The following is a 19,813-nucleotide window of genomic DNA, read 5'->3' as shown; positions in this document are numbered from 1 at the left end:
ACGAAAAAAAAATACCATTGAATTTTGATAATGGAAGGGGATCAGCAGAAGCAACATGAGAGGAAGACAATTTCAAATTTTTAGATGCTCTGGGAAAAACTGTTGGGCCACAACCAATGGTGAACCTCAATCCTTATTCCTTAAAAGAACACACTAGTGATGATGTTCTAAGGAAAAACAAAAAAACAAAAACAGACAAAGAAAAAGACTCGTGATATCAATTTCCCTTGAGACCTGTCATCCCTTCAATATAGTTTCTTTCCATCAACTCCGTACAGAGTTGCACGAAAATAGCTGGAAAATACATCAAAACTTTTTAATAATCAGAAACAGAACCATAATATTCAGAAGCAAAAGCTAGTAATCCACATTGAAGACCAACAAATTACAACTGGGAAGCTGAAGAACCATTATAGAGGTTACACGATTGCTACTTTGCCAATAAAAACAACCAAAACCTGCCCAAAGTAAAAGACACAGAAACAAAAATGTATTTCTAACTCTAATACCAAGTAAAACTCAACCAAAAAGTCTTTAGAGCAAATAATTCACCACACAGGCACACACCCATTGTCATTTTGTCACGCAGAGGCTCAATGAGACTGTATATGTACTTGCACATTATATGATAAGGATGATGAGGACGACTACAATCACCACTACGACAATTGCCAGCACCCACCAACACTGCAACACACAATGAACCATTGCTGAAGATAAGGTATTGTTCTTTAGGATAACGAATAAAAGTTTATTAGCATCCAATTTCTAAGATTATAAGCAAGACACCAATTCTTTTTTCTTTTCTTTTTTTGTTTCATCGGAGTGGATCAAACCCCTTACCTATCTTAATCTTAACCTCCAGGGATTGATAAGCACTGTCATATAGGGTCGATATTCACGACCTTCACTAACATGTTGCCTGAGAAATCTCAGCTACACCAGAAACTGATTCAAGCAAGTTTTGGTTTTGGTTTTGCAAAAGGTTTCACTGCAACCAAATGCATTGTCGTTGTGTTTTTAACTAGTAACGTACCCACATCTACGAGTATCTTATCATAGGGAATCCATTAGTCTATAACTTTATGTATCAGAGTCCATAGTCCAGATGGCATGATGACAGGACCCTATTTTCTTTTTTGATACATGGTCTCTTAGTCATTCTATTTATTTTAATATTTATTACAAAAAAACCCCTGATCATCCGAAGTCATGAGCAAATGCAGGTGGATTTTGAGTTTAAACTGAAGAACTGTAAAAGATTATCTGACTCTGCATATCCTAGCAGAAACTGCTAAACACTCATATTCCAAAATTTGACAATGATGTAATAATCATAATTCAGAAGTCTACTTCAAGTTGGCCTCAACTGAACTTGATAGGACGTGAAAGTTTGCTACTTACCCACGAAGATCTCGTTTTAACACCTTTGGAAGCCTTAGCTAGCTGAACTCTAGCTTGGGTCGTTGCAGCAGAAGAGTTGTCAATGTTTGAATGAATGTCATCTGTAATAATAGGTCAATATGGCAGATAAATCAAATAAAATACAAAAACTCCATGAATGCAAAGTTGCAAAGTGAAACTGAATAAATAACCATCAGCTGGGAATCTGGATCTCACCAATGACTACACCTTGCTCATGAACAAGAACAGCAAGGTCCCTGAATATTTCACTAGCTTCTCCAATTTGTTCTTCTATATCTTTAATACCCTGTTCCCTTTCCTCAATTATTGCCTCATTAAAACCAATCTCATTATCCAGCAGCACTACTTCCTGTCTGCACGTGTTTGTTTAAGATAGTTAACTGAGAAGAAAGGTTCTGAAGTGCATAGAGATAACAAGATAATATATGATCAATCCATGTGTATGCACGGATGCTTAAACTATACTAGTTTTGGTCACCCAGAGTCTAGACACTCAATGTACAAGGTTCACAAAAACTGATAGAAGCAACTTTAAGGCTTACAGCCATACCAAAAAAAAAAAAAAAAATGAATCTGTCCGACAGTACATAACTGTTAAAATTAAAGTAATGAACACTTGGCAATGTTGGTCTTTTTTCATACTATGATAATTCAAATGTGGAAGGTGAAGGATGGTTGAGATTGGCAATGACAAAGAAAACAAGAAGATTGAGCAGAGCTTGATCAAGTCATTCATTGTAGATAGTAGATTACCTCTTTTGCTCCTGAATGAAAGGTTGACGGTACTCATCCCTGGTTGGTTCCAAATATTCCCCAGAGGCAGAGGCAGAGGCAGCAGAGCTGTAACAAGAAAGTCATGATCTACACCGATTACAGACTACAAGGGTTTTAGAATGAAAATTTGAAATACATACGTTGCTGTTGCTGATGCTGACGCTGGTAAGGAAGGCATGTAAGTAGACTCGCGCTCAGAGGCAAGCTGTTGAACTTTCTGGAATTCTTGCAATGTGGTTTGAAAATCTCTTGCAAGCTTGGCATCTTCAATCTGCTTACGGGGCTGAAATGATGGATTTAAAAACAAGGAAAGAAATGTAAAATGGTATTTTTGCAGATCATCAGACTGACTGAGAGAGAGAGAGAGAGAGAGAGAGAGAGAGAGAGAGAGAGAGAGAGAGGTAGGTACATTTACATTGCTGTGGCGATCAGATTCGCTTAGGGATTTGAGTTTAGCAGAAGTGTCTTTGACAAGCCCCAGTATCCGTTGCCTCGTATTGTGCCTGTCAATTGGAATAGTGAATTTTGACATAGGAGTGACAGAGTTAGCATATGCAACAACAACAAGTATGGGATTCCAAGTTTGAGAGAGAGAGAGAGAGTTACGAACAGCTTTTGGCGGTGATCGGGAGTGTCCTTGACAGTTCCGATGGCATCAACCAGTCGACGGAAAGTGGCAACGGCAGTGTTGATCTGGAATATGCCGGCAGCCACCGCCTGCGACGGAGATGCGGATGCATTCTTTCCCTTTCCTCCTCCGCCATTCTGCACATCTTGAAAGCTCATCTCTCTCCCAATTACAAAACTGCTGCTCTACTGTAATGGATTATGGATCATTCCACAAATTATTGGTTTTAGCCTCAGCTTCATGTGGGACCGGAACAGTGTGGAATGTAGGCTTAATTGTTTTCGTTTCTTTTTCTCTGAAAAAAACTCCGGTGTTTGCTGGCATAATCACCATCAATAAAAGTATATATTGACCAATTTTTCGACAATAATATGTCGTCATGGATAGAAATCTTTTGTACCCAAAAAAAAATGTATAGAAATTTCGAGTTAATAAAGTGGTTTCCGATATCACAGTACTTTGTAAAATCAAATTTTATGAGAATTTAACACCTTCCGGATTAATTTTGAAGCATTATACAACTCTCAAAATTATTATATGTTCCAAGGCCGGCAAAAGTAATTGTGACATAGTGGCTGGCCTCATTCTGCCACTGATTTAGCACCGTCAATTTTCAGACCCGCCAGTCAAATACAACCAACCCCTCCCCTCCCCTCCCCTCCCCTCCCCCAAAAGAAAAGTCAGAGAGAAAAAAATGCAATTAAAATCCAGTCCAATTCGAATCAACAGGTCATTCTGTAATCCGTACTATAATGAATGTCTGAAACTACACTCTGCAGTGGACCACCTCAAGGGCCATTTGATTACCAAGTGTGGGCCTGTTCCTCCCTCTGGCCTCTGCAACTGGGCTATGCAAAATTTAACAGCGCAACTTCCACAAATGTTTTTTAAGGACGATGACATTCATGATTTATATATGATCGATCCTTGTATAAATGGCGTATGCATGAGAATACCGATGTTTCTGTCAACTCTGTAGGGGCCTGTTTTTAAACACCTATTTCACTAGTTACCTGCAAAGGAGAACTCGGTCAGAAGCACCAATAATCTAGATAAACTCTAGTGTAAAGATGAATTACCTCAAATTATTTGCCACTACGGTCTCGATCAGAACCCAGCAAAGGAAGAGGGAATGCGCTTGTTAACTTTCTAATTGTAAACATCAGCAATGCGTGATGACTTTAAACATCAGCCGATTCATGCAGACGCATCTCAGGTTAGCACCATCAGAGGGTCTACCAGTTGCAACTTGGAATCAGTGAAAACTGAGACAGATTTTTCTCATTTTACTACCCAATATGCGATGTTGAAGTATGGCAATTGGGTAAGTAAGCAAATCCATTGTGTGTAGCATGTCATATGCAACGCAATCTCCACAAGTCGACTAGTACTTTATGAGGGAAGGTAAGGAAGCATGTAGTTCAGCCAAACATCGAAATATCCAGTTTAGGAGTTGTTCTCTTGGCAATTCTAGAAGAAGTTCTGCCTGCAAGAGAAGAAACAGAAGAAATCGTGATGACATATGCAAAAACTGTGTGGCAAAACAAAATATTAAAAAAGAAGTAGAAAGGAATTTGAAAGATAAGGCTGGTTTCTTTTTCCAAACCAGCGCAATGTCAAAAGAAAGTAGGGAGAAGGCAAAAAAAAAAAAAAAAAAACAGAACATAAGGTGATGATATGTCAATTACCTTGATCTGGTCACCCTCAAATACCAAAGAATTTCGGTGGACATCAGAAACCACTGAATCTGTTATCAGATTGAAAACATGTTTATTCATAACTGTTTTCATAAAAACCATCTTTCCAGAAGCATATATCTTGGTTATTCCAATGTCTGCTGCCATTCTCCTCACATAAAGCTTCTTTAATAAAATTTCCATGGAGTGTGGCTCCTTTCCATATTGACGCCGCAAATTCTCAGTATATTGCATCAAACTCCAGATATCCTTCTCTGCAGCTTTCTCAGCTTCATGAATTATCTCCATGGGATTCTCGAGATTATTTATGTACTCAGAAGGGAGATGAGGATTTATATTCATATCAATCTGAACAGTAAATCAAATGTATCCATCAAATCAGTTGACTAAAGCCATTTATATATAAATTTTTATTTGCCTATTTTATTTCAATGAGCCTTGAACAGATTTTCTCATTTCAATCTCATCTAGGAATTATATGGTATTAAAGAAATGAACCAGCATTTATCTTGAACAAATTTATCTTGAGACGGTGATTATATATGAGGATAGAAGTACCTCAACGGACCAGTAAGGAACTGAAACTACTCGATGCTCATCAACCTGGCATAGAAAGGGAGAGGACATGAAGTTCAAAATAAGTACTCATAACAAACACTCACACACACACAGGTGCGATAGACGTAGCCAACAAAAGAGTCTTTACATGTGTGTTTCTGTTAAAACCATAATGTACAAACTTTACCAACTTGACCCCTCCATGACTAGTTCGGTAGTGATACTATAAATTAATATTTTGGCAGTTAGAGGATAATGCGCAAATGACATGAACAAAGATAATACCTTAGACAAGCTCTCAAACAGCATTTCAAAGAAGAGATCAATGCCAACATTTCCAACATCCCCAGTCTGCTGCTCACCAAAGATGGTACCAAAGCCTCTTATTCCCATGTCCCTCTCTGCAAGTTGGAAACCTTGCCCAAGTTGACAGCATTCCTCTAGAGCTGCAAGTCTCTCCTAGAGCGTGGCCACAATGAATATACTTTAAGTACTCCAGAATATGTGTTGACAACTTTATATAGAACAAGCTAGCAGGTATTCAATCTAGAATAACACGCAATCATGAAAAGCAAGTATATATATCATGGATGGTAACACAAGTAGATAAAAGGCCAAAACGAGAGAAGGAAAGTTTTCTGGTGCATCTGAGAGGACTGCTGCTATAATTAGTAAAGTGTTAAAAGACAAAAAGAAAGAAAGGAAAAAAAAAACATACCAATGCCTGATCAGTTAGAAGTGACTTCTCTGGATAAAATAAGTGTGCGTGAGCTTCCTTATCTGCCCTCCCCACCCTTCCCCGCAGCTATTACCATTTAATGGAAAACAAAGAGCAAAACTAATATAATAAGTAACATCGATGGGAAGTCAAGAACCACGGAATTCACTTTGTTTAAATGAATGAAAGCACATAAAACAACCAAGGTAACAATTTTGAATATTAGTTCTGCACATATGTTGCACCCTCTGAGAATTATAGAAAAGAAAGAAGAAAGAGCAGGACCTGATACAACTGTGCTAGGCCAAATTGTTGAACATCCTGAATTATAATGGTGTTTGCATTCTGAATGTCAAGCCCACTTTCTACTATATTAGTGCATGTAAGAATCTTGATTTCACCTTGTGAAAATTTCTCCATGGTTTCCTCTAGCTGCTTTGAATATTGCTGCAAAAAGACACATCTATGAATAAAGACGCATAGAGAAAGAAACCCCAACTGATGGATCCCACCCTAAGCTCTAGTTAATGATGCATACCAAATTACATATAGCTTTCCTTTTCAGATCTCGATGATCCCTCGATTTCATGACAATTTTACAAAGTAATTTATAACTCATGGCACCAGGCTATCTAAAAATGACAGTTTCTCATCAGGGGTCTATGCTTTGATCTCATAGTAGCTCCCCTAGGAGATATCAATTGCTAAAGAAAACGAAGAAGGTACCTTCCCGTGTGCAATAGCTATTTCAACATCAGGAAACGACTGTTCAAGAAAACTCATCACTTCTTCAAGTCCTGCAACATAGAATAGAGGTAAAATATGTTGGAAAAAAAAAAAAAAAAAACAGAACATCAAGAAATCACAAAAGTGTGCTATGGGAAAACCAGTTCCTCCAGCAAGCTATAAAACAGTAATGGAATTTCTGTTGTCCTGTTGACAGGTAAATGACCATGCATATAATTCCCCATTCATTTTTAAGCCTCAAAAAACGTGTTACATACATTTGATTAGACTCAAAATGTATCTAACTGCAAAACTAATGCTACCAAGGAAGCAACATGAGTACATGGCAAAAGACTCTGTGCTTAACATTCGTATGAATAACATATATATATATATATATATATATATATAGTATATATCAATCAGTAATCAACAAGATTACCTTTGATACGAGGCAAAACATAAAATACTTGGCCACCTCGCTCCAGCTCATACTTAATTGCTGATAATACCCTTTCTTTACTGTATGCCGAGAGATGGGTTCTTATAGGGACTCTTTCTGGAGGTGGAGTTGAAATCAAGCTGAAAAGAAAAGGGGGACACAGTTACAACAGTACCAAATTAAGGGACCAGCACGTCATAGGTCTCAATCAGTCAACAAGCCCCATAATTAGAGAGGTTTAGATCAGAACAATATGTAATCCCTACCCTATTGTAAATTAAATATCTTAGGTTTCCTCCTCCCAATTAATTTGCATATTAATAGCTAGGTTTTTCATTTTCTTGTTGTAAGAACTCTATTGCTGTGTTGGATACAATACTTTTAAGAACTTAAGACAACCAGCCATTTCTTATACTTACAACTCAACTGAAAAAAAAAGGGAAAAAGAAAAAAAAAAAAAAAAGACTTATCCCAACCATCTGCAGTGGGATCCTTCCCATCACTAAGACACTAACATACAATCATGTCCAAATGGGTGACTAGAAATCATGACGTCAATGAAACTCATAACATAATTCAGAAAACTGTAATTTCATATTCTTACACTTGTTCTTGTAAAATGCCGCAAAGAGTGATTTAAGAGATTAGCACTGCTAAATACACACACAAGCATATTTCATAAATACAGACAAAAAAAAAAAAACTAATTAAATAACCACTGACTTCTTTTAGCTTCGGTATAGTAAAAGACATCAAAGGTCAACAATATAGTTCCATAAAATCTGCAACTATCCTTGTTCTGAAATTTAAAGAGAAACGAATAGAAAGGTCAAGAAATGGATATAAATTCAATGACAGGTCTGTTACCTAGCATCACGAAAACCAGTCAATGCTAAATAAAGGGTTCGCGGTATAGGTGTTGCAGATAGAGTAAGAACATCAACTGATGTTTTGAATGAAGCAATCTTCTCTTTCTGTTTGACGCCAAACCTCTGTGGAGCAGAAGGAAAATGAATGCAACGAGAACAAGAAAGTAAATTATGTAGGTCACTAGTAGATAACTGTATAGCAGCACATAGATTCAACACAAACCTGTTCTTCATCAACGACAAGCAGGCCTAGATTATTATACACAACACGACTTCCAAGAAGTGAGTGTGTCCCAACAATTATGTCCAAATGACCATTCTTTATCATGTCTAGATGCTCATCTTTCTCTGATTTAGTCTACAAGAAATAACAGTTGTGATCAGTTTCAAACTAGAGGTTGCAGTTTAAAAAATCTACGTGTTTCAGAATCGGAGTAATAAAAGACAATCATATGACTTCAAGTCCAATAATGCTAACCAATACAAAACAATTCTGAAGTTCAACCGACTGTGATTCGCCTTTATTTACTTTGCAAGTTGCAAATTCCCAAATATATGTATAAAATTTATGCCAAGTATATGCGGAAGTTGTGGTAGTACCTGAAACCTGCTAAGGAGTCCAACGTTGATATTTGGGTAGATAGAAAATCGCTGTGAGATAACTTCAAAATGTTGCTTGGCTAAAACAATTGTGGGTGCAAGAACCATGGCTTGCTTCCCTGCGGAAACTACACAAAAGATGGCACGGAGTGCAACTTCAGTTTTGCCAAAGCCAACGTCTCCACAAATTAAGCGGTCCATTGGAGTTTCCCTCCCTGTTAAATCTTTCTCAACATCAATGAAAGCCTGTTGTATAAGGGGTAAGTAATAGGTAAGAAAGAGGGCAAGAGAAAGAGTGGTGTTTGGGTTTGGGCGATGATATGGAAAGACAAACATATATAGTAGCTAGAGTACCTGCTTTTGATCAGGAGTAGGCTCATACGGAAACTGAGAAACAAAGTGAGCCATGGCAGGAGTAAGAGGGTAGGGAGGGCGTGTTTGTTTGAGCCTGTGTAAATACAACTCCATCAGATCAACAACCATTTTCTGAATGGCAATCTTTCCCTTGGTCTTTCTTCTCTCCCACACACTGGTGTCGTTCAGTTTGCTCAATGTGTGAGGTTTTTTGTTTTCGTTGGGGCTGAGAGAAAGATGACAACATGTTCAACAAGGGGGTATCAATACATGTACCACAGCATGTAATATGCTTAAGAATGTCTATCGTTACATCCAGCTAACACTAGTAGTGGAAAATTAATTGAAAAGCCCAAAAAAAAAAAAAATGGTAAGAAGTTAATTGAAAAGAAAAAATATATATATGGTAAGAAGTTAGAAGACATACAGATTGTAACGATAGAGCAAGCGAGAGGCCTGCTTAACAGGAAGCTTAGCCATGCCATCAGCATACTCAATGAAGACGTATTCAATAGGGTCCATGGAAGCAGGAGCATTGTCGAATTTAATCCCAACGAATCGACCGAGGCCGACCTTCTTATGGACCACATAATCACCGGAACGAAGAGTGTAGGGGTCGACCTTGTAACTAAGGTCTCCTTTGAGCTTCTGGAGGCCCCTCTGCTGCTGCTGCTTCACCAGCTCCAAGTACTTGTCTGCCTCCTCCGCCTCCATCGGAGACCCCTCCGACGATTTCTTTCTCTGCTCGCGCCGAATTCTCTCGTTTAGAATCGATATGGCGTCCGACTCTGCCTCCACAGCCGCCTCCCGTCGCTTTTTGCTCGATTTGGTTTTCGTGAAAGTGGAATTGGAAAGGCCCAGGCTGTTCTTCGTCGGCGTCGGCATCTGGGTGCGGCCCCCTCTCTGGATTTTCAACAGTCCCCAACCCCAAACCCTGCACAGCCGACTCGCCGACCTCGACCTATAACAAGAAGAAACGCCATGGATTGGGATTGGGATGGGGAGGAGCAGAGCCATGGTCTCTGTCCAGCCGAGAGTGGATAACTAACGAGTAACAACCAACTTGGAGGTTTTAGGGGGTTTTATTTTCATCCCTGATTTTTATCACTTATTTCTGGCTCACCCCCACACGTTCCACATATCTACCCACACCCATTGGCCATTACACATGGATATTTCTAATAATTTCTAATTTCGGGTTTGGGCTTTATAACCGTGTTGGGCTTATTAGTCGGTTATGATTTTTCACGCTTCCCGCCTAAAATGTCTATTCTTATTATTATATGCTGTGACCCGCCTGCACGATAGTACCTAGCAAGCAATTAGTGATGGTACGTTGTATTTAGTTTTCACGTTCACTTGAAACACGTACAATTTGAAACTTCACCTCTTTCTTTGGCTTCTCTCTCGAGTATTCCGAGTAGCAGAAAGAGGGGAATTAAACAATGATCGCTAATTTCGCAATGAACAACACAATTAATGTATCAAGACTCAAGAGAGGACATATCTCGAATTGATTTTTGTTAATTGTTCAGCATCATCACAGCTACCCGATCATGAATACATTAAGTGTACGTGTAATATCCGAGTTTAAAAAAGAAAACCACCCAGTAAATAACATATATCATAAGAACAAGATTAAGTAGAGCATATGCCTACAGCACGTACTGCATGTCTTAGGCTGCATCCATGCAGTTTCCCTAACTGTTCATGTGTACTATTTGATGCTAATCAATATAATCTGAAGAAACACCGCTGTGGCCACCATACTTGCACGAGAAGGCAATGAATAGATATTTGCAGAATTCGGAACTGACTTGTTGGACTTCTTAGGAGAATTACCTGAAGGAAGTACGTGCAATTAATTAATAACAGTACGTATTGATTCAAATAAAAACAATTGAATGGGATAAACGGAGAGGCTAACTAGGGAGATCAAGGGAGGCTTACTTGAAAGGCAAGAGATGGGGTTGACGTGTTGACCGCATCTTGCCGGCAATTGCTGAGCCTCGGTGATATTGATGCCTGCTTGCTCGGCTTTAGTGGTGCCCCGGTTGCTTATCATACTGCACAAGCATTTTGGCTTCGACTTGATCACCGACTTCAGAGGATTGCAACAATCGTCGGGTGGGTGTCGGGTTCCATTAAGGTAGCTTAGGCAAGCAGCAAGCTCATTTAGGCATGATGTGTCCTGCGCCACAACATCATTAATATGATTGACAAACAGTAGCACTAGAACAGAAACACAAAAGCATGCCCAAGACTTCATCTTCCTCTTCTCTTTTCTTACTGTGTTGCTGTTGATGATTTTCTGTTAGCTTCGCTATAGCTATATATGGCAGTTGTGCATGCATAAATTGAATGTATACAAGGGAAGTCGGTAATCCAACTTGAACTTGTACCTGACTATCTAGTTCGATCAGTACAAAATTTAATTAAAGTCAATAGATTGATAGCGTTTGGATGCTGGCAGACTGAAGCTGGTGGAATTGGTAACTGGCCATTAGATATCTAGGTGAAGCTAACTTTCCCGGTTCAAAGAAATACCAATAAACAAACAACACCTTCAATTCCACCCGTTAAGCACAGTAAATCCATCAAATAGAACTTGTGGTGATGAAAGCCCAAATGATTTACGGACTAAAATTCAAGATAGATTTTGATGTTATTTATCTATACAAGTCGGAACAAAAAGCAGGGGCAAAGAACCTTCCAAATGAAATCAGACGCAACAAGATACTCCTTACCCCTCTGCCTTTACCAAGCATACTTTCCCCAAGAGCCTGCTTTACGAGACAGCTCCTTAGGAAGAAAACCTATCTATAACTAACAAATAATTTAGACATAGTATATCATGCCAACTTCAATAAGACTGATGTGAGGAATGTTGAGTGCCACAGAAGGACCCCTGCAGTTCTTCCTAAGAAAAGAATACCCCATATCGATCACAAGCTTCTTCAAACACGAAGATGACCTCCTCGCCTTCACATAGGAATGCCCCATTATATAAGCAACCCCTGCTTCCTTGGCCTGGATTAAATCCATAAGCTCTTCCCTTACTGCATGATCCATACCGGGGTTTGAGGGTAACTGAAACCTGACTTGGCGCCTCCTAATTTGAGGGTTCTCATCATCATAAACTGACCCAAGACTGCGGAGGGTTAAAGATTTGCTGCTTTGGATGGAGTCACTCACACCAAAATCCTCTTGCTCAGTAACCATTAAGCTCGAACTTGATTGCACTGTTCTGGTGCTTATAACAGCCATCCTTCCATCCAATGACGAGTTCTCAGAGCTTGAGAATTGTGGTTCCACGGCTTCCATCTGGATGAACTCTGCTATGCTTTGTATGAGGTGGTTCTCAAAGTCTCCATCATCCCGTTGAATGTCCTTGTACCCATACCTCACGATGCACCTATACATACGATAAGGTCTTGGACAAATCCGGCCAATGAGGAATCGCTCTTCAGGTGAAACACTTGGAACTGGAACTGATTTTACGCAAACAAAAACCAACACCTTGTGGAAGGCAGGAAGATTTGTTACAAAGTGAGAAAATATTGCCGGGACTCCTGTTGCCAACTCTGAGTATATGAGGCCTATCCCAGGCACGCGCACTATACCAAGGCTGGGGCCGAGGCCAAGTAACCATTTTAATGAAACTTTGTTGTGCAGATCATAGTTATACTTCTTCCGTGTACCATAATGCCAGATATACATGATAATCATGAAGATGAATGACAGCACAAAAGGAACCCATCCTCCCTGAGGAACTTTCATGAGTGCTGCTGATAAGTAGACTCCCTCAATGAACCAGAAGAAAACCAGGAAAACTGCAGCCACAACCACACTTTTTTGCCAAACAAAGATTATTACAAGTGCCATAAGGAATGTCGTGACAAACATAACCATCATGCAAGCAAGCCCTGAGAAACAAAAATGAAACTATTGTCATCCTCACTTAATTGTAGGAAAAAGAAAAGAAAGAGAGAGACAGAGTGGGGTGTCCTAAGGAAACAGCATACCGTAAGCATTTCCAATTAAAGTAGTGTCTTGAAATCCAATAGTTATTGCAAGTGTAAGAATCATGAGTATCCAATTAATTTCTGGGATATAGATCTGCCCATATATATGTTTTGAGGTGTGGACAACTTTGACTCGAGGGAAGCAACCAAGGGCATGACATTGCTTGATGATGGAGAAAGTTGCAGTTATAACAGCCTGGCTCCCAACAATAGATGCAAGTGTGGCAACAACAAAGATGGGCCAAAATGCTGGATCTGTCGGATAAGGTAGGATATAAAGCAAAATTACCAACTTGAATTTGAAATAAATTTCTGGAAGTAATTGTGATATATGTCAAAATGAACTAACCAGGTATTGAGTCATAGAAACTGTAACGAATGGAGTCAGGATGTTTAGACAGAAAAGCAGCTTGACCCATGTATTGTACTACCAAACAAGGATACACAAAGAATGCAAATGCAATCTGCATAGGCAAGGAAAAGATTAATACATTCACTTCTGAAATTTCATACACCATATAATACCTCATCATGAACAAGGTCTACAAAGTAAGAGTGGTTTAGAGTAAACTCGTAAACAAACTAAAGAATTAGGATGAAATTCTTTGCTGTCATAGAATTTAATCCTAAAGATGAAATTATGAATTTCTAAATATCTGAATATAATCCAATCCATATGTTCTCAAGTACAATGAACACCTGCTGCTCCAAATATTGTGAAGTTCCATCATAACTAATTTATACCTTTATCAGAATTGGTCCAACACTCAATTCTATAGAACACCCCATGCGGAACTGAATGTTTTTGTTTGCATAATACACAAGTAAAACTATAAACTTACTCTTATCGATAAGGCAGTGAAATGACCAAGATCTGCAAACATAGCTTCAGTACCTAATTAAACATAGAGATGCCCAGCAGTTAGCTTATTTAAAATAGCAACATGAAAGTGTGTAAATCTAAAATGTCAACCACTTCTACTGAAGTTAAGGTGCAACTAACATCATACCAGTTATGGAGAGAAGAATCCCACCAAGAGAAATCCAACCATCTTTACCGGTCTCCCTGAAAAACTTGATGATGTAATATGGCGATAATGCACGAATAATAGCTGGGTTCCAATGTATTGTGTTGTACAGCCCAATAGAAAATATCGATATCAACCAGATTATTACAATTGGTGCAAACAGAAATGCCACCCTGTGGGTACCGCAATGCTGCAGAGCAAACAGTCCAACCAAAATCACACAGGCAAGCAAGAGGAGTTCAGCTGCAAACAGTAACTGTATGTTAGACAATCTATAGTAAAAAAACAAAAAACCAACAACAACAGCGAACAGCTAATATGAGGAATGCTTACCATCTGTTAATTTCTCCTGTGTAACTTGTAACCCTGATACTGATGACAAAACTGCAAGTGGAAGAGATTTGTCCATAGATTTAACTCCTTAACCATGAAATTATTGAAAACATGAAATGAAACTCATTGATGCAAGTATCAGCAACAATAAGGAGGTAATTGCCATGCCATCAATGAATCCAGATTACTAAACTAAACAACATCAATAAGTACTAGATATATATAGGACAGCAGCAAACAAGTACTGTACCTGAAATTGCTGGAGTGAGCACACCATCTCCTATGACCATGGAAGCACCTAACAATACCACAACCAGTAGGGCTGTTCGTAACCTTTTATGCTTTTCCAAAAATCTCTTCAAAGGGGAAGAAGCTGCAACCTGTGACGAGGGACCATATTTGTAGGCTGAGAGTTCCTCATCAGCTGCTTGTTGGTTAGGAAGTAAACTAAACTTTGCATGGCGGCAAAGCAATGAGTAAAGAGCAAATGTCCCACCTGACACCAATTAGAACATACATGACCAAATTGAGATGAAAAAAGCCTGAGGATCCACACAAAGATTATTTTAAACTTCAAGTGTAACCGCACCTTCACCATTATCGTCCGCACTCAATAGGATAAAGACATACTTCAGCAAGGGCATCAGTGTAAGGGTCCAAAAAATTAAGGAAAATGCACCAAATATCGCTTCCTCATTGTGATGGTTCGGCAACTTCCCTAGAAATGTGCTAGTATAAACATAGAGAGGAGAAGTACTGAGGTCCCCATAAACCACACCAAGGCTCTGATATGCAAGTAATAGATTTCTGGAGAGATTGACCCATGAAAGCTGCAAAGCAACAAGAGGTAAAAGAGTTACAGTGTTGGTATTAAATGAATTACATTCCAGCCCAGGGCGAGGAGAAAATAATCCAAATTAAAAAAAATCGCATGCATATTATGCAATACCAGGTGATGACTGAGATAGCATTCCATTAGTTTTCCACCTGGTAAATAATCAATACCATTGGGAGTATGACTGAGGCTACATGCTACTTAATATATTATGCAAGGCTAAGCCTAGTTAGTTGAAAACCAGTTCATGTGAGGTATGTAAAGCAACTGTTTAGTTGCTATAAATCCTGGGCATAGATAATTTCAAATACAAACAAGAAAAAAGCACATAAACCTAACTAATCAATGAAAGAGATGTTGTAAAACTATGATCATCGACCATCAATATTCACTATTCACTATTCACTAAATGAGAAGACTAGAAAAGTCAAAGTGAAGCACGCTCAAACCAAGATAAGATTAGATATAATTCCAAGAAGTTCACATCATTTATCGTAGAAAATAAATAATACTTATTCACAAGAGGCCACAAAACTCATAGACTGTAAGCTGAAGCAATGAAATGAAACTTGAGGATGGTGATTAGAGGCAAAAGTAATGGTGAATTCGAAATCTGAAATAGCTAAGATCTCTGAAACTGAATCGCTAGTACCAGTTATTGCATAAGCACAAAAAGATTCGGAAACAAATCGAGCAGTGGAACAAAAACAAGAGGGGAGATTTGAAAGAAACAGAAATTAAAGAGCAAGCAGGCATAGATATAGTATAATGATGGATGAGAAGAGAAAGCAATGGATCTTAGAGATTGAACGAACGAACCTGAGGACGGCTTCTGGGACGGGGAGGGGTCGAAGTTGCAGCCTCTGGCTCCATTGGCTATCTATCTATTCAATTGAATTCAACTCTATTCTAATTCTGATGTCCCTATTTCTATATGTTTGCAAAGGCTCGAGACCTCAACCCCGGCCGTGTGAGCGTGTGTGTGTGTCTGAGAGTAAGTAAAAGAAAAACTCACAGAGCGCAGTTGGCTCACTCTATTATTATTTTCATTTGTGAAGCATTACTGCTATTATATATTTTCTCTCACCCCAATATAAAAGAAGAAGAAGAAGAAGAGAGCATTTATTTGCAAGCTTTTATTACAGAAGCAAGCAGAATTAAGCACATAACGAATAATAGATTCTAATCAAAAACAGCCGAAAAGAACAGTGCAGTCCCAAATCGTATGACTTTTATAACCAAAAAGCTTAAAATTTTGGAGAATTCAAGAGGAGGGGAGAGGAGGAGGAGGAGGAGGAGGAGCAGGAGCAGGAGGATGAGGATTGGGGGCCCAAATCTGATTTGACATTTCCCTTTCCACCTTCTCTGCGCCACCTGTTTGTTGGTGTCGTCTATTGGCACGCGCGACTGGATGCGCGTGTGTACGTCTGTCTCGGCCCAACCCAAGCAAATGAAGCAAATATCATCCAGAATGGATTCTTTTTCTTAGCATCCACAAGGAAGTTATTACATATACATATATATATATATATATATATATAGTAGTCAAAATTGTCACCCGCTGGTTGGTTTATTCAGAATAATTATCATGCATATTTGATTATTGATGCCCGCGTGATGTGTTCATTTTCCGTTTTGTAATTATACGAAAGTAACAAACATTAGTGAGTAGGTATGACTGATTCTGCATGTTAAGCTTACTCGATTAACTGTTCCTGCCACTACCAGATGGAGTGCCAGATGACGTTAGCTAGCTATCAATTAGTTGATCATCACATCTCCCTCCTAATGAAGTCGTGGTTACACACGTTTTGGACGCGGAGGGAGGAGCGCCACCGGAAGAGATTTTCCAAACCCATTCATAAATTATCTGCAGCCTTAAGTTTTGGGTATTGTGGGCTTACACTTTACCCACAATACCCAAAACTTAAGGCTGCAGATAATTTATGCTCAACGGCCCATACTCAAAGTTACCAACCAAACTCTTAGGCCTCATTTGGTTTGCGGAAAGTAAGCATCAGGAAAGTAAAATTGTTCCTTTCCTGTGTTTGGAATGCAAAAGGAAAGGAAATGCTTTCCTGAAGCAAAGAAAAATAGGGAGGGAATGGTTCCTTCCATACTCCAAATGAATCACTTTCCCCCCTTTTTTCCTTGCATTTATTACTCACAACATATTATTTTATTCCATTAATTACATACTTTTTAACAACTTTCCGGATAACTTTTCTTGCATTACCAAACATCGGAATGGAAAGTTCTTCGGAAAGTTCATTTCCCTTCCCATGGGAAAGACAAAGGAACTACTTTCCTTTCCGCGAACCAAACGAGGCCTTAGGGCATCTCCAACAATAGAGTCAAAAGCCAAAATGACTGAGGGGCTTTTTTTTTTTCACCATCTCCAAGTCTCCAACTCAAATCAAATGGGTGTCAAAATGACTTTTGAGTCATACCTTGAGTCAAAATAACTAAGGAATGAAAGGTAAAAAGCCAAAATGGCTTAGGGGAAGAAGGTTGGGCCCCACCTTCCGCTATTTAAAATGAGCGGCTCTGATTCACTCCTCATGAATTTTATTCAAAATGGAATGCCAAGATTAATTGATACCAAAAATTAAAAAATAAATATATAATTACTTAATTTCTAATCTGACAGTCAGAAAATTGCGATGAATTAAATTCAATGGCTAATAATAGAGTAATGTAGTTTTAAACGAGAAAAACTTGAAAAAATTGCTAAACAAATTTTAAACGACAATATATTATATAAGATTATTATGTATATATAAATTCATATTATTATGAATGAATATTAATGACACTAGGGGGTGTCAAATTTTCCAAATGACTTTAGCTTTTGACTAAAGGGTTAGAGATGCCCTTACATCTTTCAATTTGGAGCTAGCTAGCTGTCGGCCACACACAGAAAAATAACGACAATCCATCAGCGCCAGCAGTGCGTATATACATGCAGATCACCCATTTTATTGATTTGCATGCGTGATTTTAGGTCATGAAATGAACAGAGTTAGAGAGATAAATCATGAAATGCGGGTTCCACAACTATATCATATGATCTCATATCAGGATTTGAAAGAGCTAAAAAGCTGAAGTTTGAAAAACAGTGTTGGATTCTTGGTTATAAATAAAAAAAGTCTGTGTCGAAAATTCCACTGTTAAATGCAGTCTACTGTTACAAAAAAAAAAAAAAAAAAAAACCTAGCAGCTTTGAAAATGGCTTGATCGCTCTCTTCCCTTTTCCTGTGAAAGCTGTTGACGCTATGACGACGACATTGGCGGCCAGTTCCTTGCAAAGTTGTGATTATGATTCGTGTAGATTGTTTCCTTTTTCGATTTGATGCTGTTCATGATTGGAATACAACACACACACATACATATATATATATATATATATAGTCTACATGGAGATTAATTGATCGAGGCAGTTACATATATTAATTCATGCAGGAATAGGATCGATCGATGGAGTAACGGTAGTACTGTCGTGATCCATCAACATTTTTTTTTTTTTTGGACGAGCACCAACATGGTCTATGTAGTTGCATGGATCTAATAATGTCAATGGCAACCTTTTGGCGGGGGTTTGGGTGTTCTTAGGTTGTTCGATGCCATTGTTTTGGGTATCTTGGTTGGTCGGTAGTGCTATCTCTATGGCTCGGTCTGGTGGCCGTGCCGCCTATTTATCGATGTGATGATGAATTACCCTCGCACGGGGTCCGGCGGTTTTGGATCACGGTGCTTGAGAGGGAGTTGCGATTTATCATTATATTGGTGGTAGGGCTGTATCTCTACACTAGAGGTTGGATGCTACCCTTAGTAGTCCGCAGGTTTGGGTGTTGTAGGTGGTTGGATGTTGGGCTTGTTTGGCTCACAGAGGCCGGTTTTTTGGCAGTTCCGCCACTATGGTTCCAGTTTGTTCTGGTTTGGGAGGGGTGCTGTGGTTTGAGTCCACAGATGGGTACTCCCGTTCAATGTAACATACTTGTTTATTAATGAATTTCCTTTTTCTCAAAAAAAAAAAAAAAAAATGGCAACCTTTTGGCTCGAAAGCCATATGCCATCACAATGAACTGATATGACCAATAACATGGTGTTGGTGTTGCTCCATGGAAAATGATATTGCCATTGTTTTCTCCTATCCTCGCTCATATTCGTCAATTGTAGTTTTGTTATTGTGCGGTTTGATTTAGTTTGGGTATATTTTGGTGGGATGGTTTGGAGCCCCAAATCAAATTTTGATTATGTTTTCTTTCTAGGTTTTCCAGGGATCACAGTGTTGCTATCTATTGAAGTGCTGGGATGGGCTCCTGTTACTGGGAAGTACGTAATTTACAACACGAGGTTACTCTTCCTCTTTCCCCTTTTTTTTTTTTTTTTGGTGGAAGCGAGATAAGGGAGTAATTTGTCCCCTTACTCGAAATTTTATTGAATGAAAGAGAAAAATTACAAAAGAGAAAGAGGGACTAGGCCAAAATCTTTCTCAAAAAAAAAAGTAAACTTGCCGAAAGAAGGGAAGCCTAGAAAGATCACGGTGAAATCGTTCTGAAGCAAAATCAGGTACCTCAGACCACCAGTGCTTTGAAACATGAGTTGCTCCAAAGTCAGCAAAGGCATCAGCTAAGCTATTTCCCTCTCTATAAATATGGGAAACTTTCAGATTCATTTGTTTAAGCAATAACAAACAATTAGCCCAAGGAATACGTAAGAACCATGGAACATCCAGCAATGAGTTTAACAAACGAACCACATGAGTAGAGTCTGTCTCCAACCAAAGATGGTTCCAGTG

At 38.8% G+C, this 19,813-nt stretch overlaps 4 protein-coding genes and 1 long non-coding RNA gene across 7 annotated transcripts; all 5 read right to left on the bottom strand.

Annotated features, from left to right (window-relative positions):
* Nucleotides 1–217: 217 nt before the first annotated feature.
* Nucleotides 218–3,151, bottom strand: LOC112187643 (syntaxin-22). 2 transcript variants are annotated; one of them, XM_024326522.2, is made up of 7 exons: nucleotides 2,810–3,151; nucleotides 2,609–2,702; nucleotides 2,340–2,482; nucleotides 2,179–2,265; nucleotides 1,621–1,778; nucleotides 1,405–1,505; nucleotides 218–687 (listed from the first exon to the last, which is right to left on the bottom strand). In XM_024326522.2, the coding sequence occupies exons 1-7, from the start codon at nucleotides 2,983–2,985 to the stop codon at nucleotides 622–624; spliced, it is 825 nt and encodes a 274-aa protein (XP_024182290.1). In that variant the 5' UTR covers nucleotides 2,986–3,151; the 3' UTR covers nucleotides 218–621. The 2 variants fall into 2 exon arrangements, with proteins under 2 accessions (XP_024182290.1, XP_024182291.1); XM_024326523.2 differs by having other exon boundaries at nucleotides 2,615–2,702.
* A 356-nt stretch (nucleotides 3,152–3,507) lies between these two features.
* Nucleotides 3,508–9,933, bottom strand: LOC112187642 (ATP-dependent DNA helicase At3g02060, chloroplastic). 2 transcript variants are annotated; one of them, XR_005806430.1, is made up of 14 exons: nucleotides 9,219–9,933; nucleotides 8,792–9,017; nucleotides 8,438–8,683; nucleotides 8,061–8,195; nucleotides 7,836–7,960; nucleotides 6,969–7,108; nucleotides 6,527–6,597; nucleotides 6,086–6,247; nucleotides 5,801–5,887; nucleotides 5,368–5,541; nucleotides 5,083–5,127; nucleotides 4,516–4,872; nucleotides 3,907–4,313; nucleotides 3,508–3,840 (listed from the first exon to the last, which is right to left on the bottom strand). XR_005806430.1 is itself a non-coding variant. In XM_040514527.1 (13 exons), exons 1-13 carry the CDS (start codon nucleotides 9,806–9,808, stop codon nucleotides 4,212–4,214), a joined length of 2,460 nt encoding a protein of 819 aa, XP_040370461.1. In that variant the 5' UTR covers nucleotides 9,809–9,933; the 3' UTR covers nucleotides 3,508–4,211. The 2 variants fall into 2 exon arrangements, 1 of the variants encoding a protein (XP_040370461.1); XM_040514527.1 differs by having other exon boundaries at nucleotides 3,508–4,313.
* A 367-nt stretch (nucleotides 9,934–10,300) lies between these two features.
* Nucleotides 10,301–11,207, bottom strand: LOC112186405 (non-specific lipid transfer protein GPI-anchored 30). The gene is made up of 2 exons (XM_024324837.2): nucleotides 10,742–11,207; nucleotides 10,301–10,633 (listed from the first exon to the last, which is right to left on the bottom strand). The coding sequence occupies exons 1-2, from the start codon at nucleotides 11,058–11,060 to the stop codon at nucleotides 10,509–10,511; spliced, it is 444 nt and encodes a 147-aa protein (XP_024180605.1). The 5' UTR covers nucleotides 11,061–11,207; the 3' UTR covers nucleotides 10,301–10,508.
* Nucleotides 11,208–11,405: 198 nt separating this feature from the next.
* On the bottom strand, nucleotides 11,406–16,486 carry LOC112186403 (potassium transporter 4). The gene is made up of 9 exons (XM_024324836.2): nucleotides 15,832–16,486; nucleotides 14,767–15,007; nucleotides 14,428–14,673; nucleotides 14,178–14,228; nucleotides 13,827–14,087; nucleotides 13,659–13,711; nucleotides 13,166–13,280; nucleotides 12,817–13,071; nucleotides 11,406–12,717 (listed from the first exon to the last, which is right to left on the bottom strand). The coding sequence occupies exons 1-9, from the start codon at nucleotides 15,883–15,885 to the stop codon at nucleotides 11,630–11,632; spliced, it is 2,364 nt and encodes a 787-aa protein (XP_024180604.1). The 5' UTR covers nucleotides 15,886–16,486; the 3' UTR covers nucleotides 11,406–11,629.
* A 1,945-nt stretch (nucleotides 16,487–18,431) lies between these two features.
* On the bottom strand, nucleotides 18,432–19,130 carry LOC121051746. Its single transcript, XR_005806790.1, has 2 exons — nucleotides 19,063–19,130; nucleotides 18,432–18,596 (listed from the first exon to the last, which is right to left on the bottom strand). It is a non-coding gene; the product is annotated as an uncharacterized LOC121051746 (long non-coding RNA).
* Between the last annotated feature and the right edge of the window lie 683 nt (nucleotides 19,131–19,813).

The sequence above is a fragment of the Rosa chinensis genome, chromosome 2 (assembly GCF_002994745.2).
Source record: "Rosa chinensis cultivar Old Blush chromosome 2, RchiOBHm-V2, whole genome shotgun sequence".
In the NCBI taxonomy this organism is placed as follows: domain Eukaryota; kingdom Viridiplantae; phylum Streptophyta; class Magnoliopsida; order Rosales; family Rosaceae; genus Rosa; species Rosa chinensis.
This window is presented reverse-complemented; position numbering and strand designations above follow the sequence as displayed.

Coding starts and splice junctions, on each gene's coding strand:
- LOC112186403 (XM_024324836.2), bottom strand. CDS start 15,885: ATGGAGCCAGAGGCTGCAACTTCGACCCCTCCCCGTCCCAGAAGCCGT. Junction 13,281..13,658: donor TCACTGCCTTATCGATAAGA/GTAAGTTTATAG, acceptor TTGCCTATGCAG/ATTGCATTTGCATTCTTTGT. Junction 12,718..12,816: donor TTTAATTGGAAATGCTTACG/GTATGCTGTTTC, acceptor TTTGTTTCTCAG/GGCTTGCTTGCATGATGGTT.
- LOC112187643 (XM_024326522.2), bottom strand. CDS start 2,985: ATGAGCTTTCAAGATGTGCAGAATGGCGGAGGAGGAAAGGGAAAGAAT. Junction 2,266..2,339: donor TCAGCATCAGCAACAGCAAC/GTATGTATTTCA, acceptor TTCTTGTTACAG/CTCTGCTGCCTCTGCCTCTG. Junction 1,506..1,620: donor TGAGCAAGGTGTAGTCATTG/GTGAGATCCAGA, acceptor CTATTATTACAG/ATGACATTCATTCAAACATT.
- LOC112186405 (XM_024324837.2), bottom strand. CDS start 11,060: ATGAAGTCTTGGGCATGCTTTTGTGTTTCTGTTCTAGTGCTACTGTTT. Junction 10,634..10,741: donor CCCCATCTCTTGCCTTTCAA/GTAAGCCTCCCT, acceptor TACTTCCTTCAG/GTAATTCTCCTAAGAAGTCC.
- LOC112187642 (XM_040514527.1), bottom strand. CDS start 9,808: ATGGCTCTGCTCCTCCCCATCCCAATCCCAATCCATGGCGTTTCTTCT. Junction 6,598..6,968: donor TGTTTTGCCTCGTATCAAAG/GTAATCTTGTTG, acceptor TCTATGTTGCAG/GACTTGAAGAAGTGATGAGT. Junction 4,314..4,515: donor TTGAGGGTGACCAGATCAAG/GTAATTGACATA, acceptor CTTCTCTTGCAG/GCAGAACTTCTTCTAGAATT.